The sequence below is a fragment of the Oncorhynchus gorbuscha genome, linkage group LG07 (genome assembly GCF_021184085.1).
Source record: "Oncorhynchus gorbuscha isolate QuinsamMale2020 ecotype Even-year linkage group LG07, OgorEven_v1.0, whole genome shotgun sequence".
Taxonomy (NCBI): domain Eukaryota; kingdom Metazoa; phylum Chordata; class Actinopteri; order Salmoniformes; family Salmonidae; genus Oncorhynchus; species Oncorhynchus gorbuscha.
In genome coordinates this window covers 8,234,527-8,254,330 of record NC_060179.1, presented here as the reverse complement: position 1 = coordinate 8,254,330, position 19,804 = coordinate 8,234,527, and the positions used below count along the sequence as shown (strand labels likewise).

The following is a 19,804-nucleotide window of genomic DNA, read 5'->3' as shown; positions in this document are numbered from 1 at the left end:
TTCTGGAAGGTTCTTCCATCTTCACAGAGGAAATCTGGAGCTTTGTGAGAGTGACCATCGGGTTCTTCACCTCCCTCCCAGGCCCATCTCCCCCAATTGCTCAGTTTGGCTGGGAGACTAGCCATTTAAGAATGACGGGGGCCCCTGTGTTCTTGGAGACCTTCAATGTTGCAGACATTTTTTGGTATCCTTCCCCAGATCTAAGCCTCAACACAATCCTGTCTCGGATCTCTACGGACAATTCCTTCGAACTCATGGCTTGGTTTTTGCTCTGACATGCACTGTCAACTGTGGGTCCTTATATTGACAGGTGTGTGCCTTTCCAAATCATGTCCAATTTACCACAGGTGGACTCCAATCAAGTTGTAGAATTATCTCAAGGATTATCAATGGAAACAGGATGCATCTGAGGTCAATTTCTAGTCTCATAGCAAAGGGTCTGAATTCTTATGTAAATCAAGTATTTCTGTTTTATATTTTAAATAAATTAGCAAAAAATTCTAAAACCTGTTTATACTTTGTCATTATGGGTTATTGATTGTAGATTGAAGGTTTTGTTTTATTTAATCAATTTTAGAATAAGGCTGTAACGTAACAAAATGTGGAACAAGTCAAGTAGTTTGAGAACTTTCCGAATGCTCTGTACATAGAACCAGACCATGATTTTGGTGTTTTCCATAGAGGAAGGATTGTTGAGATACATTTATATATATATATATATTAAAGCATAATTGAGACATAATTAATTGAAGATGGAATATTTGTGATGTCATTTAAGACTGAGTAGTAGTATTTTGATTTTGATTTCAATAACAATTTTCCTACATTAATTTATAAAAAAATGAAAAATGTAAATGCTAATGCTTTAAGACACAGATTCCTCAAGAGGGAGCCAGAGATCCAGATATTCTCCTCCTACTCCTGCTAGCATTCACAGATTCCTCAAGAGGGAGCCAGAGATCCAGATATTCTCCTCCCACTCCTGCTAGCATTCACAGATTCCTCAAGAGGGAGCCAGAGATCCAGATATTCTCCTCCCACTCCTGCTAGCATTCACAGATTTGTCCATTTCTCTCCTGACGTTGCAGGTAATAGGCCTCACCAGGAGTCGACAACCTTTCTCATGTTGAATGGCCATTTATCTTACCATTTCTAGCGATCGGCGTGCCAGTTGTGGTTTTCATAAGCACATTTTCATGGAACAGTTTTCATTTAATTTATAATAAAGTCATCATATCTCAAAATCATTAGCATGTGATTAATCGAAATTCTATCCAAATCTAAAATAAAATGATAAACCTAAAGTAACTTCTATTGCCATTGCCAAATATGTAAAAAATTGCCTACATAAAGCCAACAAATAAATACAATGCAGCCTGCAGGTAGGAAATATCCTGATGAAAATAAATATCCTATAAATGACATTGGCTACGCATAGGTTGTCTACAACAAACTTGAAACATTGTATCAACGATTAACTTCATCAGTGGTGGTGCGTTAAACCAATCAGAAAAACTATCAGATCCCCAAAATGAGCACATTTATATGTCTACATTTGCACGCTGGCCAGGTAGCCTATAGGTCCACGTACTAACTCAACATTGACAGGAGCGCTCCAAACAAAATACAATGAATAAATTGACAAAACTCATCAATGAAATTAAATTAACTAAAACTTGTTTCTCACAAGTGTAGCATAAGTTGTGCCCCTTGCAAACAATGTGGCCAGAATGGTAAGACTTGAATAATAATATTGAATGTATTAACAGAAATTACCATAACTAAAGTAAAAAACATTGTAGATTAGAAATTATAGGAATTAACAGTAAATGTACTACTGGTGATATATATTTTTATTTATCTTTATTTAACTAGACAAGTCAGTTAAAAACAAATTCTTATTTTCAATGACGGCCTAGGATCAGTGGGTTAACTGCCTGTTCAGGGGCAGAACGACTGATTTGTACCTTGTCAGCTCGGGGATTTGAACTTGCAACCTTTCGGGTTACTAAACCAACGCTCTAACTACTAGGCTACCTGCCCTGTAATGGTGAAATGACAGACACTAACAATAAAATGCTAACAATTCACACAAATAAGTTATGAAACAATGAATGAGCACAAATTGGCGGGAGAGAGTGCATACTGGAGAGAGAAGTTGCAATGTTCATTTGGGCCCATGGTCAATCCATCATCTGCATTGGCCGTGCAGCATTTACGGTGGTATGGCCTCTGCAAACGTCAGGGCATTCATATTTATTGTGCTTAGGGGAGCAGTGCAGAGCTGTTGTGAAGGAAGTGAGTTTGTGTTTATACAGGATGTACCGCCCCCACCTACCGTCAACCAATAATGTCAATGTGTAGCTATACAGAGCCCTTCGCATTGTTCAAACATGTGGGAGGCACAATGGCGATGCGGAACGGGGCTCAATTTGGCCTCTGGAGGCTCCTCAATTGCTTCACACACACACTCCAGATATCCTCCCACCACATTTTCGGGATCAAGCATAAATAGGCTTTTAGTCTAGGCCTCCGCAATGGATTAGTTCACTCAGATTCTCATGGAATTGTTGTGTAATTCAAATGTTTAAATATTAAACTATTTGTGAAAAGATTAACTGCAATTTTAGTTTTTAAAATGAGAGAATTGTTTTCATAAGTAAAATATGCTCAATCAGTGGCCACACCCACGTGAATAGGCATTGGTTGGAAATGATGAACCAACTCCTTTTCTACATTTCTATAAGAGCCCCCCGTGACCCAATTCACGGCGAACTAAGCCAATCTCAGCGTGAGCTCTGGTTGTACGACTACAACCTAACGGAATTAACATTGTGTTCCCGATGACGTGAGGACTGATGTCCATACGTTTAAAAGGGTGAATTTCAGCGTGGAGGTGACTATTGCCACGCTGGAAGGATGAATTTCTACAATACCAACCAGAATATAGCATGAGGTTATAGTATGGCAACTTGAACTTATTTACTAGTGATACATCTTAGATGTCGAGTTAGCAACAGCAGCAGCTGTAAACGTGGCCTAGGAAAGGACGGACGATCTCTTCAGAACGACAGGGTAGTACAACGTATCCGTTCTACCACACGACGATGGTACTACAACGTATCCGTTCTACCACACGACGATGGTACTACAACGTATCCGTTCTACCACACGACAATGGTACTACAACGTATCCGTTCTACCACACGACGATGGCACTACAACGTATCCGTTCTACCACACGACGATGGCACTGCAACGTATCCGCCCAGAAATATTATTCAAAGGACAAGGGAGAACACTGCATGGCAACCCAGACTTCCATCTTCAACCAATCTATCAAAGCGCAGCTCAGAGTAAATATATTTCTTGCATTTTCCTTTTTCAAATGGGCGGTTATTTACAATGCATAAGAATCTGTATTTACGATGGCATAGCTTCATAAAGTCCAATAGAGACCCAATCCTTTTGTTCCTCAGTCTTCCCGCGCTTTCAATCAAACCCGATCCCCTTTCTTTGTGTAACCAGCCGTCGTACCGGTTTCGTCCGCTAGGGACTTTTTATTTTATTACATAATTAGTAATCAATGTATGATCCATCCTGTGTATATATAATTCCGTGTGATTATTTAGTAAATAAATAAATAAACCAAATGTTGTACTGCTGATTCATCTTGTTAGCCAGGGTTCGTGAAGATAACCAAGATTTTTACGACGTTCAGATGAGACTGAATAAGATAATGATTAATAATTGACTGCTATTGATTTAAAAGACCACCAGATCTTTAAGAGTTTGTTCGGAAGGCAACAGCTCTAAAAACATTCTTCCGTGGTGCCCCGACTTCCTAGTTAATTACATTTACAAGATTAGTTTAATCAGGTAATATTAAGTACAGAGAATCGATTTTTATAAAATAGCATGCCATTTAATTGAATCCATAGTAAAAGACACGACAGTAGCCATCCTTTGCATTGATGACAGCTTTGCACACTCTACCCTCCTCTCTCTCACCCTTTTATCTCGCTCTCCCCCCTCTCCCCCTCTCTTTCTCTGTATCTGCAGACCATGATGTGATTTCTGATACCTCCGTTATCACGCAGGAAGCAGACATGTGGCCCTGGAACTAGAGACCTAGACCCTGCTCCTGCCTGCTGGATAAGAGCCCAAATCAATTAACAGCGATTTAATTCTCAGATAGCCTGACTCTAAATGATAATTGCCTGAATACACAGTGATCATACTCATACTGAAAACTGCCATTGGCATCGTAAGCAGTGTATCGGCATTCACAGTTGCAGCTATTTGACCGGTAATCGCTGAAACATTGATTTACATTGACCCTACCAATTAAAGAATGAATGGCCCCTGAAGAGAGATGATTCATATTCTGATAAGGCTGTAGTTAATATCCTTGTTGACGTGTGCCCTGTAGGCCAGAGGCTAAGTGTAGAACCAGCTAATGAGGGATATGAGCTTGTTTATTTGACAGACTCCAGTCATATAGAGAGCATTGGAGTGTTACAAGAAGCACGCAGGCTAATAATGATTAACTTGGTTTCAAAAAAGTTCCAGAACTATATTATTGAACCACTGGTTATGAAATTAAATAGCAAACACACACACACACAGAGTAAGACTCCTCTGTCCAAGTCTGGACCAAGACAGATTACATACTGGGTGTCAAATTGAATCAATCTGGATGCTCAATACCTCAAAGAACAGTGGAAAATGGCCCAATTTTGACGCTGACCCCAAGATGAAAGAGCCCAGACATTTTAAAAGCAACCTTGGGAGTCTGTCATGGAGTCAGCGTTTTCAAAAGTGCCTCCCGTCTGGCTGAATAATGTATCCTATGAATAAAACACATTAGTTACAAAACATATTGAATAATTCACTTTTCAAAGCCTCTGCATACAAGATATTAGCTCTTCACTCATTGGGTCTCTCTCTCTCTCTCTCTCTCTCTCTCTCTCTCTCTCTCTCTCTCTCTCTCTCTCTCTCTCTCTCTCTCTCTCTCTCTCTCTCTCTCTCTCTCTCTCTCTCTCTCTCATGGGTTGGTACACACATACACACACCAAAATGGATTCACATGCCAGTGTGTTGCTAAAACGTGGCCTGCTAGCTGTGATTTTCAAAGCTAAAGAGCCCAAATGAGGAGGCCCTTCATTAATGAAAAACTTTACCCTATACATCCCTTTTACAATAGACAGGCACACCACTCCTCAAAGCAACATGCTAACTTTACAAGGGGTGTTCTCTTGCTGCTAACTTTACAAGGGGTGTTCTCTTGCTGCTAACTTTACAAGGGGTGTTCTCTTGCTGCTATCTTTACAAGGGGTGTTCTCTTGCTGCTAATATTCCAATGCTAATGACACCGTGTTTTATTCCACCAAGACTCTCTCAATCAGTGCCTGTGCTGTAGAGACAGACGTACGAGTGCATAAACTCCATCCCAATAAACACCAAGACTCTCTCAATCAGTGCCTGTGCTGTAGAGACAGACGTACGAGTGCATAAACTCCATCCCAATAAACACCAAGACTCTCTCAATCAGTGCCTGTGCTGTAGAGACAGACGTACGAGTGCATAAACTCCATCCCAATAAACACCAAGACTCTCTCAATCAGTGCCTGTGCTGTAGAGACAGACGTACGAGTGCATAAACTCCATCCCAATAAATACCAAGACTCTCTCAATCAGTGCCTGTGCTGTAGAGACAGACGTACGAGTGCATAAACTCCATCCCAATAAACACCAAGACTCTCTCAATCAGTGCCTGTGCTGTAGAGACAGACGTACGAGTGCATAAACTCCATCCCAATAAACACCAAGATGACATTTTCAACGGACAAAATTAATTTGTACGTTTGACATGCTTTAATTTCAGGTGTATCTTATCACACGTCAAGGCATCATTGCCAAGTGGTTGTAAACTCCAGTGAGGTGAATCTAAATGCGTTGTGGCCCCTGAGAGATCTACATCTACATGCACGATACAATGTTTCTCTCTTGAGGGGAGAATAAATGAAAATCCATCACATCACTGTATGTTCCCATTACTGAGAGGTTGTGAGACCAGCAGAATACATATGGGATTCAGAATTCATTATGCATTTGCATGTGTAAAAAGGCCACTTCACAAGTGTGTGTGTGTGTGTGTGTGTGTGTGTGTGTGTGTGTGTCTGTCTGTCTGTCTGTCTGTCTGTCTGTCTGTCTGTCTGTCTGTCTGTCTGTCTGTCTGTCTGTCTGTCTGTCTGTCTGTCTGTCTGTCTGTCTGTCTGTCTGTCTGTCTGTCTGTCTGTCTGTCTGTCTGTCTGTCTGTCTGTCTGTCTGTCTGTACTATCCTACCTTTCAGTCATATCTCCCGTACTACCTTCCTACTGCATCCACTGCTACATAACTACATTTGGGGAAAGGAAGGGGCCTGTCTATGGAAGAGAAGCAGAACTTACCAGGGCACAGTACGTCTCAGGTGGGTCTCCACAGGTGATGTTGGGTGGGTCCACCGTAACCTTCAGGTACTTGGTCATGTCCATGGCCTCAGGTTGGCAGGCCATATAATCCCAGGTGAGTCCTTCATCCGTGTACACCTGAGATTTACACACGTCGTAGTGTCCCCAGGCAGCAGGGTAGTGCTGCATGGTCTGGCACACACTGGCCCACAGCGCCTGCAGTGTCAACAACAGAGGGTAACGCATGGCTGCTTCCTCTCAGACACGCTAGGTCTCTAGAAAAGGGCTGTTTCTTTCTCAATGAGGAATCACTGTCCTTCCTCTCTCCCGAAACAGAGACAGAGGAAAAGGGCTTTGGAGTTTATGAAATAATCCAACCTTTACTGAGAGAGGAGCCAAGGAACTGTGGCAGCATGCCAGCCTGCTGTTAACAGCTTGATGAGGAGGAGGGTAAGGTGGAGAGGAGGGGGGAAACACTTGTTTTGGTCTAGAGTCCTCTCCCAACTCCTGTCCTGGTCTCTGCCCTCTAGCTCTCCGGCCGGTGTTGTAACGGGGGAATCACGGCACGCTGAGGTACGGGGTTACTGGCCCTTCCAGCAGAGAAGAGGATGGAGGGAGGAGAAGTAGGTGTGGAGGAGGAGAGGTGACAGCTCCCGGAGGAGGCAGCCTTTTGACACGCCGATGGAGAGATGAGTGACAGGCCGCTCAGTTTTGTTTGCTGTCAATCATGTTTCTGTTCCGGCCCGGCAACGCCACCCAGGCTCTGTAGGGAGCAAGGAAAGAGGAAAAAATTAGAGGGTGAATGCCAGGCGAGAGGATAGAGTTTGAAAGAGAGTGTGTGTGTGTGTGTGTGTGTGTGTGTGTGTGTGTGTGTGTGTGTGTGTGTGTGTGTGTGTGTGTGTGTGTGTGTGTGTGTGTGTGTGTGTGTGTGTGTGTGTGTGTGTGTGTGTGTGTGTGTGTGTGTGTGTGTGTGTGTGTGTGTGTGTGTGTGTGTGTGTGTGTGGATAGAGTTTGAAAGAGAGTGTTTGTGTGTGTGTAGATGGATAGAGTTTGACATTAGTAGGTGCTGAGAGATCCGTGCCAGGTTGGGCATCCTGATGTGTACATTACAGAGAGAGATTGGATAACCAAGGCCTGGGCCATCAAGGTGAATTGGATCCTGATGCCTTTCATGCTAAGCCCACACCTCACCTCACTTTGGCTATCACTTTTCATGGGTTCCTGTTCTACACCCCTCTCCCCAGGAGGACCAAGAGTACCAGCAGCTAAATCTTAAATTAGTCTTCTTAAGCCTGTGTATAGGCCTCTCTGTCTAACATTGAGATGGGCAACAAACAAAAACAGCCTAGCCTGAACAGGCCTCAGATGCCATGAAATAGGAAATGCCATCAGCTTTAAAAAAAAATATATATATATATATATACACAGTGGGGCAAAAACGGATTTAGTCAGCCACCAATTGTGCAAGTTCTCCCACTTAAAAAGATGAGAGAGGCCTGTAATTTTCATCATCATCATCATCATCATGACAGACAAAATGATAAACAAAATACAATTTTGTTTCTGGTGTCCTTTGACAGCTCTTTGGTCTTGGCCATAGTGGAGTTTGTAGTGTGACTGTTTGGTTGTGGACAGGTGTCTTTTATACGGATAACAAGTTAAAACAGGTGCCATTAATACAGGTAACGAGTGGAGGACAGAGGAGCCTCTTAAAGAAGTAGTTACAGGTCTGTGAGAGCCAGAAATCTTGCTTTTTTGTAGGTGACCAAATACTTATTTTCCACCATAATTTGCAAATCAATTCATTATAAATCCTACAGTGTGATTTTCTGGATGTATTTTCTCATTTTGTCTGTAAACCAGAGATAGGGGAGAGGGGACAGGTATAACAGAGGAGATGTAGACAGGTATAACAGAGGACAGGTATAACAGAGGAGATGTAGACAGGTATAACAGAGGAGATGTAGACAGGTATAACAGAGGAGATGTAGACAGGTATAACAGAGGAGATGTAGACAGGTATAACAGAGGAGATGTAGACAGGTATAACAGAGGAGATGTAGACAGGTATAACAGAGGAGATGTAGACAGGTATAACAGAGGAGATGTAGACAGGTATAACAGAGGAGATGTAGACAGGTATAACAGAGGAGATGTAGACAGGTATAACAGAGGAGATGTAGACAGATGTAGACAGGTATAACAGAGGACAGGTATAACAGAGGAGATGTAGACAGGTATAACAGAGGACAGGTAAAACAGAGGAGATGTAGACAGGTATAACAGAGGAGATGTAGACAGGTATAACAGAGGAGATGTAGACAGATGTAGACAGGTATAACAGAGGAGATGTAGACAGATGTAGACAGGTATAACAGAGGAGATGTAGACAGGTATAATAGAGGAGATGTAGACAGGTATAACAGAGGAGATGTAGACAGGTATAACAGAGGAGATGTAGACAGGTATAACAGAGGAGATGTAGACAGGTATAACAGAGGAGATGTAGACAGGTATAACAGAGGAGATGTAGACAGGTATAACAGAGGAGATGTAGACAGGTATAACAGAGGACAGGTATAACAGAGGAGATGTAGACAGGTATAACAGAGGACAGGTAAAACAGAGGAGATGTAGACAGGTATAACAGAGGAGATGTAGACAGGTATAACAGAGGAGATGTAGACAGATGTAGACAGGTATAACAGAGGAGATGTAGACAGGTATAATAGAGGAGATGTAGACAGGTATAACAGAGGAGATGTAGACAGGTATAACAGAGGAGATGTAGACAGATGTAGACAGGTATAACAGAGGAGATGTAGACAGGTATAATAGAGGAGATGTAGACAGATGTAGACAGGTATAACAGAGGAGATGTAGACAGGTATAATAGAGGAGATGTAGACAGGTATAACAGAGGAGATGTAGACAGGTATAACAGAGGAGATGTAGACAGGTATAATAGAGGAGATGTAGACAGGTATAACAGAGGAGATGTAGACAGGTATAACAGAGGAGATGTAGACAGGTATAACAGAGGAGATGTAGACAGGTATAACAGAGGAGATGTAGACAGGTATAACAGAGGAGATGTAGACAGGTATAACAGAGGAGATGTAGACAGGTATAACAGAGGAGATGTAGACAGGTATAACAGAGGACAGGTATAACAGAGGAGATGTAGACAGGTATAACAGAGGACAGGTATAACAGAGGAGATGTAGACAGGTATAACAGAGGAGATGTAGACAGGTATAACAGAGGAGATGTAGACAGGTATAACAGAGGAGATGTAGACAGGTATAACAGAGGAGATGTAGACAGGTATAACAGAGGAGATGTAGACAGGTATAACAGAGGAGATGTAGACAGGTATAATAGAGGAGATGTAGACAGGTATAACAGAGGAGATGTAGACAGGTATAACAGAGGAGATGTAGACAGGTATAACAGAGGAGATGTAGACAGGTGTAACAGAGGAGATGTAGACAGGTATAACAGAGGAGATGTAGACAGGTATAACAGAGGAGATGTAGACAGGTATAACAGAGGAGATGTAGACAGGTATAATAGAGGAGATGTAGACAGGTATAATAGAGGAGAAGTGGGCAGGTAGATAAGGGGAGAGGGGACAGATATACCAGGCTAGATAAGGGGAGAGGGGACAGATATACCAGGCTAGATAAGGGGAGAGGGGACAGATATACCAGGTTAGATAAGGGGAGAGGGGACAGATATACCAGGTTAGATAAGGGGGAGAGGGGACAGATATACCAGGTTAGATAAGGGGAGGGGGACAGATATACCAGGTTAGATAAGGGGAGAGGGGACAGATATACCAGGTTAGATAAGGGGAGAGGGGACAGATATACCAGGTTAGATAAGGGGAGAGGGGACAGATATACCAGGTTAGATAAGGGGAGAGGGGACAGATATACCAGGTTAGATAAGGGGAGAGGGGACAGATATACCAGGTTAGATAAGGGAGAGGGGACAGAGATACCAGGTTAGATAAGGGGAGAGGGGACAGAGATACCAGGTTAGATAAGGGGAGAGGGGACAGATATACCAGGTTAGATAAGGGGAGAGGGACAGAGATACCAGGTTAGATAAGGGGAGAGGGGACAGATATACCAGGTTAGATAAGGGAGAGGGGACAGATATACCAGGTTAGATAAGGGGAGAGGGGACAGATATACCAGGTTAGATAAGGGGAGAGGGGACAGATATACCAGGTTAGATAAGGGAGAGGGGACAGATATACCAGGTTAGATAAGGGGAGAGGGGACAGAGATACCAGGTTAGATAAGGGGAGAGGGGACAGATATACCAGGGTAGATAAGGGGAGAGGGGACAGAGATACCAGGTTAGATAAGGGGAGAGGGGACAGATATACCAGGTTAGATAAGGGGAGGGGGACAGATATACCAGGTTAGATAAGGGAGAGGGGACAGATATACCAGGTTAGATAAGGGGAGAGGGGACAGATATACCAGGTTAGATAAGGGGAGGGGGACAGATATACCAGGTTAGATAAGGGAGAGGGGACAGATATACCAGGTTAGATAAGGGGAGACAGGGGACAGATATACCAGGTTAGATAAGGGAGAGGGGACAGATATACCAGGTTAGATAAGGGGAGAGGGGACAGATATACCAGGTTAGATAAGGGGAGAGGGGACAGATATACCAGGTTAGATAAGGGGAGAGGGGACAGATATACCAGGTTAGATAAGGGGAGAGGGGACAGATATACCAGGTTAGATAAGGGGAGAGGGGACAGATATACCAGGTTAGATAAGGGAGAGGGGACAGATATACCAGGTTAGATAAGGGGAGGGGGACAGATATACCAGGTTAGATAAGGGGAGAGGGGACAGATATACCAGGTTAGATAAGGGGAGAGGGGACAGATATACCAGGTTAGATAAGGGGAGAGGGGACAGATATACCAGGTTAGATAAGGGATAAGAGGGGGACAGATATACCAGGTTAGATAAGGTTAGATAAGGGAGAGGGGACAGACAGATATACCAGGTTAGATAAGGGGAGAGGGGACAGATATACCAGGTTAGATAAGGGGAGGGGGATAAGGGACAGATATACCAGGCTAGATAAGGGGAGAGGGGACAGATATACCAGGTTAGATAAGGGGAGGGGGGACAGATATACCAGGTTAGTTAAGGGGATATACCAGGTTAGATAAGGAGGGTTAGATAAGGGGAGAGGGGACAGATATACCAGGTTAGATAAGGGGAGAGGGGACAGATATACCAGGTTAGATAAGGGGAGGGGGGACAGATATACCAGGTTAGATAAGGGAGGGGAGATATACCAGGACAGATATACCAGGTTAGATAAGGGAGGGGGGGACAGAGATACCAGGTTAGATAAGGGGAGGGGGGACAGATATACCAGGGTAGATAAGGGAGAGGGGACAGATATACCAGGCTAGATAAGGGGAGGGGGACAGATATACCAGGTTAGATAAGGGGAGAGGGGACAGATATACCAGGTTAGATAAGGGGAGAGGGGACAGATATACCAGGGTAGATAAGGGGAGAGGGGACAGATATACCAGGTTAGATAAGGGGAGAGGGGACAGAGATACCAGGTTAGATAAGGGGAGAGGGGACAGATATACCAGGTTAGATAAGGGGGGGGGGACAAGGGGAGGAGATATACCAGGTTAGATAAGGGAGAGGGGACAGAGATACCAGGTTAGATAAGGGGAGGGGGGACAGATATACCAGGTTAGATAAGGGGAGAGGGGACAGATATACCAGGTTAGATAAGGGAGAGGGGACAGATATACCAGGTTAGATAAGGGGAGAGGGGACAGATATACCAGGTTAGATAAGGGGAGGGGGACAGATATACCAGGTTAGATAAGGGGAGAGGGGACAGAGATACCAGGTTAGATAAGGGGAGAGGGGACAGATATACCAGGCTAGATAAGGGGAGAGGGGACAGAGATACCAGGTTAGATAAGGGGAGAGGGGACAGATATACCAGGCTAGATAAGGGGAGAGGGGACAGAGATACCAGGTTAGATAAAGGCAGAGGGGATAGAGACACAAGGGGAGAGGTGGACAGAGATAGATTAGAGGTCATTATCACTCTTGAAATTCAGACAATGGTCCTTCCTCTCATTATTTCCAATTTAAAATCCAGTATCACCGGCAGAGGAGAGGAGCGTACTGTGCATTTTAATTGGGAACTGGGCTATTTGGGGCAGGTTGTCGGCTTCTTCCTCCCATCGATCAATGATAATGTGGGACACCAGTATCCCTGCACATTGAACATGTGGTATTGAAACAGACCCAGTATATAGCTACTGACCCTGGAACTGACCCTGTATATAGCTACTGACCCTGGAACTGACCCTGTATATAGCTACTGACCCTGGAACTGACCCTGTATATAGCTACTGACCCTGGAACTGACCCTGTATATAGCTACTGACCCTGGAACTGACCCTGTATAAAGCTACTGACCCTGGAACTGACCCTGTATATAGCTACTGACCCTGGTACTGACCCTGTATATAGCTATGGACCCTGGAACTGACCCTGTATATAACTACTGACCCTGTTTATAGCTACAGACCCTGGAACTGCCCCTGTATATAACTACTGACCCTGTTTATAGCTACAGACCCTGGAACTGCCCCTGTATATAACTACTGACCCTGGAACAGACCCTGTATATAGCTACTGACCCTGTATATAGCTACTGACCCTGGAACTGACCCTGTATATATAGCTACAGACCCTGTATATAGATACTGACCCTGTGCATAGCTACTGACCATGTACATAGCTACTGACCCTGTAAATTGCTAGTGACCCTGTATATAACTACTGACCCTGGAACTGACCCTGTATATAGCTACTGACCCTGGAACTGACCCTGTATATATCTACTGACCCTGGAACTGACCCTGTATATATCTACTGACCCTGTATATATCTACTGACCCTGGAACTGACCCTGTATATAGCTACTGACCCTGTGCATAGCTACTGACCCTGGAACTGACCCTGTATATTGCTACTGACCCTGTGCATAGCTACTGACCCTGGAACTGACCCTGTATATAGCTACTGACCCTGGAACAGACCCTGTATATAGCTACCCTGTATATAGCTACTGACCCTGGAACTGACCCTGTATATAGCTACTGACCCTGGAACAGACCCTGTATATAGCTACCCTGTATATAGCTACTGACCCTGGAACAGACCCTGTATATAGCTACCCTGTATATACCTACTGACCCTGTATATAGCTACTGACCCTGTACATAGCTACTGATCCTATATATAGATACTGACCCTGTATATAGCTACTGACCCTGGAACTGACCCTGTATATAACTACTGACCCTGTATATAGCTACTGACACTGTATATAACTACTGACCCTGGAACTGACCCTGTATATAGCTACTGACCCTGGAACTGACCCTGTATATAACTACTGACCCTGTATATAGCTACTGACACTGTATATAACTACTGACCCTGGAACTGACCCTGTATATAGCTACTGACCCTGTATATAGCTACTGACACTTAAATGTAAATGTAAATATAGCTACTGACCCTGGAACTGACCATGTATATAACTACTGACCCTGGAACTGACCCTGTATATAGCTACTGACCCTGTATATAGCTACTGACCCTGTATATAGCTACTGACCCTGTATATAACTACTGACCCTGTATATAGCTAATGAGACTGTATATAACTACTGACCCTGGAACTGACCCTGGAACTGACCCTGTATATAGCTACTGACCCTGGATATAGCTACTGACCCTGTATATAACTACTGACCCTGTATATAGCTACTGACCCTGTATATAGCTACTGACCCTGTATATAACTACTGACCCTGTATATAGCTACTGACACTGTATATAACTACTGACCCTGGAACTGACCCTGGAACTGACCCTGTATATAGCTACTGACACTGTATATAGCTACTGATCCTGGATATAGCTACTGACCCTGTATATAGCTACTGACCCTGTATATAGCTACTGACACTGTATATAGCTACTGACCCTGGATATAGCTACTGACCCTGTATATAGCTACTGACCCTGTATATAGCTACTGACCCTGGAACTGTCCCTGTATATAACTACTGACCCTGTATATAGCTACAGACCCTGGAACTGTCCCTGTATATAACTACAGACCCTGGAACTGTCCCTGTATATAACTACTGACCCTGGAAATGACCCTGTATATAACTACTGACCCTGGAACAGACCCTGTATATAGCTACCCTGTATATAGCTACTGACCCTGGAACAGACCCTGTATATAGCTACCCTGTATATAGCTACTGACCCTGGGACTGACCCTGTATATACCTACTGACCCTGTACATAGCTACTGATCCTGTATATAGCTACCCTGTATATAACTACTGACCCTGTATATAGCTACTGACCCTGGAACTGACCCTGCATATAGCTACTGACCCTGGAACAGACCCTGTATATAGCTACCCTGTATATAGCTACTGACCCTGGGACTGACCTTGTATATAGCTACTTATCCTGTATATAGATACTGACCCTGGAACTGACCCTGTATATAACTACTGACCCTGTATATAGCTACTGACCCTGTACATAGCTACTGATCCTGTATATAGATACTGACCCTGTATATAGCTACTGACCCTGGAACTGACCCTGTATATAACTACTGACCCTGTACATAGCTACTGATCCTGTATATAGATACTGACCCTGTATATAGCTACTGACCCTGGAACTGACCCTGTATATAACTACTGACCCTGTATATAGCTACTGACACTGTATATAACTACTGACCCTGGAACTGACCCTGTATATAGCTACTGACCCTGTATATAACTACTGACCCTGTATATAGCTACTGACCCTGGAATAGACCCTGTATATAACTACTGACCCTGGAACTGACCCTGTATATAGCTACTGACCCTGGAACTGACCCTGTATATAACTACTGACCCTGTATATAGCTACTGACACTGTATATAACTACTGACCCTGGAACTGACCCTGTATATAACTACTGACCCTGTATATAGCTACTGACCCTGTATATAGCTACTGACACTGTATATAGCTACTGACCCTGGAACTGACCCTGTATATAGCTACTGACCCTGTATATAGCTACTGACACTGTATATAACTACTGACCCTGGAACTGACCCTGTAACTGACCCTGTATATAGCTACTGACCCTGGATATAGCTACTGACCCTGGATATAGCTACTGACCCTGTATATAGCTACTGACCCTGTATATAGCTACAGACCCTGGAACTGACCCTGTATATAACTACTGGCCCATGGAACAGACCCTGTATATATCTACTGACCCTGTATATAGCTACTGACCCTGGGACTGACCCTGTATATAGCTACAGACCCTGTATATAGATACTAACCCTGTGCATAGCTTCTGACCATGTACATAGCTACTGACCCTGTATATTGCTACTGACCCTGTATATAACTACTGACACTGGAACTTACCCTGTATATAGCTACTGACCCTGTATATAACTACTGACCCTGTATATAACTACTGACCCTGTATACAACTACTGACCCTGGAACTGACCCTGTATATAACTACTGACCCTGGAACTGACCCTGTATATAGCTACTGACCCTGGAACTGACCCTGTATATAACTACTGACCCTGGAACTGACCCTGTATATAGCTACTGACCCTGGAACTGACCCTGTATATTGCTACTGACCCTGTGCATAGCTACTGACCCTGGAACTGACCCTGGATATAGTTACTGACCCTGTGCATAGCTACTAACCATGGAACAGACCCTGTATATAGCTACTGACCCTGGAACTGACCCTGTATATATCTACTGACCCTGGAACTGACCCTGTATATATCTACTGACCCTGTATATAACTACTGACCCTGGAACTGACCCTGTATATAGCTACTGACCCTGGAACTGACCCTGTATATAGCTACTGACCCTGTGCATAGCTACTGACCCTGGAACTGACCCTGTATATTGCTACTGACCCTGTGCATAGCTACTGACCCTGGAACTGACCCTGTATATAGCTACTGACCCTGGAACAGACCCTGTATATAGCTACCCTGTATATAGCTACTGACCCTGGAACTGACCCTGTATATAGCTACTGACCCTGGAGCAGACCCTGTATATAGCTACCCTGTATATAGCTACTGACCCTGGAACAGACCCTGTATATAGCTACCCTGTATATACCTACTGACCCTGTATATAGCTACTGACCCTGTACATAGCTACTGATCCTATATATAGATACTGACCCTGTATATAGCTACTGACCCTGGAACTGACCCTGTATATAACTACTGACCCTGTATATAGCTACTGACACTGTATATAACTACTGACCCTGGAACTGACCCTGTATATAGCTACTGACCCTGGAACTGACCCTGTAACTGACCCTGTATATAGCTACTGACCCTGGATATAGCTACTGACCCTGGATATAGCTACTGACCCTGTATATAGCTACTGACCCTGTATATAGCTACAGACCCTGGAACTGACCCTGTATATAACTACTGGCCCATGGAACAGACCCTGTATATATCTACTGACCCTGTATATAGCTACTGACCCTGGGACTGACCCTGTATATAGCTACAGACCCTGTATATAGATACTAACCCTGTGCATAGCTTCTGACCATGTACATAGCTACTGACCCTGTATATTGCTACTGACCCTGTATATAACTACTGACACTGGAACTTATCCTGTCTATAGCTACTGACCCTGTATATAACTACTGACCCTGTATATAACTACTGACCCTGTATACAACTACTGACCCTGGAACTGACCCTGTATATAACTACTGACCCTGGAACTGACCCTGTATATAGCTACTGACCCTGGAACTGACCCTGTATATAACTACTGACCCTGGAACTGACCCTGTATATAGCTACTGACCCTGGAACTGACCCTGTATATTGCTACTGACCCTGTGCATAGCTACTGACCCTGGAACTGACCCTGGATATAGTTACTGACCCTGTGCATAGCTACTAACCATGGAACAGACCCTGTATATAGCTACTGACCCTGGAACTGACCCTGTATATATCTACTGACCCTGGAACTGACCCTGTATATATCTACTGACCCTGTATATAACTACTGACCCTGGAACTGACCCTGTATATAGCTACTGACCCTGGAACTGACCCTGTATATAGCTACTGACCCTGTGCATAGCTACTGACCCTGGAACTGACCCTGTATATTGCTACTGACCCTGTGCATAGCTACTGACCCTGGAACTGACCCTGTATATAGCTACTGACCCTGGAACAGACCCTGTATATAGCTACCCTGTATATAGCTACTGACCCTGGAACTGACCCTGTATATAGCTACTGACCCTGGAGCAGACCCTGTATATAGCTACCCTGTATATAGCTACTGACCCTGGAACAGACCCTGTATATAGCTACCCTGTATATACCTACTGACCCTGTATATAGCTACTGACCCTGTACATAGCTACTGATCCTATATATAGATACTGACCCTGTATATAGCTACTGACCCTGGAACTGACCCTGTATATAACTACTGACCCTGTATATAGCTACTGACACTGTATATAACTACTGACCCTGGAACTGACCCTGTATATAGCTACTGACCCTGGAACTGACCCTGTATATAACTACTGACCCTGTATATAGCTACTGACACTGTATATAACTACTGACCCTGGAACTGACCCTGTATATAGCTACTGACCCTGTATATAGCTACTGACACTTAAATGTAAATGTAAATATAGCTACTGACCCTGGAACTGACCCTGTATATAACTACTGACCCTGGAACTGACCCTGTATATAGCTACTGACCCTGTATATAGCTACTGACCCTGTATATAGCTACTGACCCTGTATATAGCTAATGAGACTGTATATAACTACTGACCCTGGAACTGACCCTGGAACTGACCCTGTATATAGCTACTGACCCTGGATATAGCTACTGACCCTGTATATAACTACTGACCCTGTATATAGCTACTGACCCTGGATATAGCTACTGACCCTGTATATAACTACTGACCCTGTATATAGCTACTGACACTGTATATAACTACTGACCCTGGAACTGACCCTGGAACTGACCCTGTATATAGCTACTGACACTGTATATAGCTACTGATCCTGGATATAGCTACTGACCCTGTATATAGCTACTGACCCTGTATATAGCTACTGACACTGTATATAGCTACTGACCCTGGATATAGCTACTGACCCTGTATATAGCTACTGACCCTGTATATAGCTACTGACCCTGGAACTGTCCCTGTATATAACTACTGACCCTGTATATAGCTACAGACCCTGGAACTGTCCCTGTATATAACTACAGACCCTGGAACTGTCCCTGTATATAACTACTGACCCTGGAACTGACCCTGTATATAACTACTGACCCTGGAACAGACCCTGTATATAGCTACCCTGTATATAGCTACTGACCCTGGAACAGACCCTGTATATAGCTACCCTGTATATAGCTACTGACCCTGTACATAGCTACTGATCCTGTATATAGCTACCCTGTATATAGCTACTGAACCTGGAACTGACCCTGTATATAACTACTGACCCTGGAACTGACCCTGTATATAACTACTGACCCTGGAACAGACCCTGTATATAGCTACCCTGTATATAGCTACTGACCCTGGAACAGACCCTGTATATAGCTACCCTGTATATAGTAATAATAATAATAATAATATATGCCATTTAGCAGACGCTTTTATCCAAAGCGACTTACAGTCATGTGTGCATACATTCTACGTATGGGTGGTCCCGGGGATCGAACCCACTACCCTGGCGTTACAAGCGCCATGCTCTACCAACTGAGCTACAGAAGGACTACTATAGCTACTGACCCTGGGACTGACCCTGTATATAGCTACTGACCCTGTACATAGCTACTGATCCTGTATATAGCTACCCTGTATATAGCTACTGAACCTGGAACTGACACTGTATATAACTACTGACCCTGGAACTGACCCTGTAACTGACCCTGTATATAGCTACTGACCCTGGATATAGCTACTGACCCTGGATATAGCAACTGACCCTGTATATAGCTACTGACCCTGTATATAGCTACAGACCCTGGAACTGTCCCTGTATATAACTACTGACCCTGGAACTGACCCTGTATATAACTACTGGCCCATGGAACAGACCCTGTATATATCTACTGACCCTGTATATAGCT

The 19,804-nt window shown here is 43.8% G+C and overlaps 1 protein-coding gene across 3 annotated transcripts in view; it reads right to left on the bottom strand.

The window, feature by feature from the left end:
• LOC124039461 (netrin-G1-like) overlaps positions 1-19,804 on the bottom strand; it is a 325,096-nt gene that overhangs the window by 268,938 nt on the left and 36,354 nt on the right. For all 3 annotated transcript variants that reach the window (XM_046355452.1, XM_046355455.1, XM_046355453.1), the window contains exon 2: positions 6,453-7,215. In XM_046355452.1, coding sequence (XP_046211408.1) covers positions 6,453-6,698 — 246 coding nt within the window. In that variant the 5' untranslated portion in view covers positions 6,699-7,215. The remainder of the gene's footprint in view (positions 1-6,452; positions 7,216-19,804) is intronic.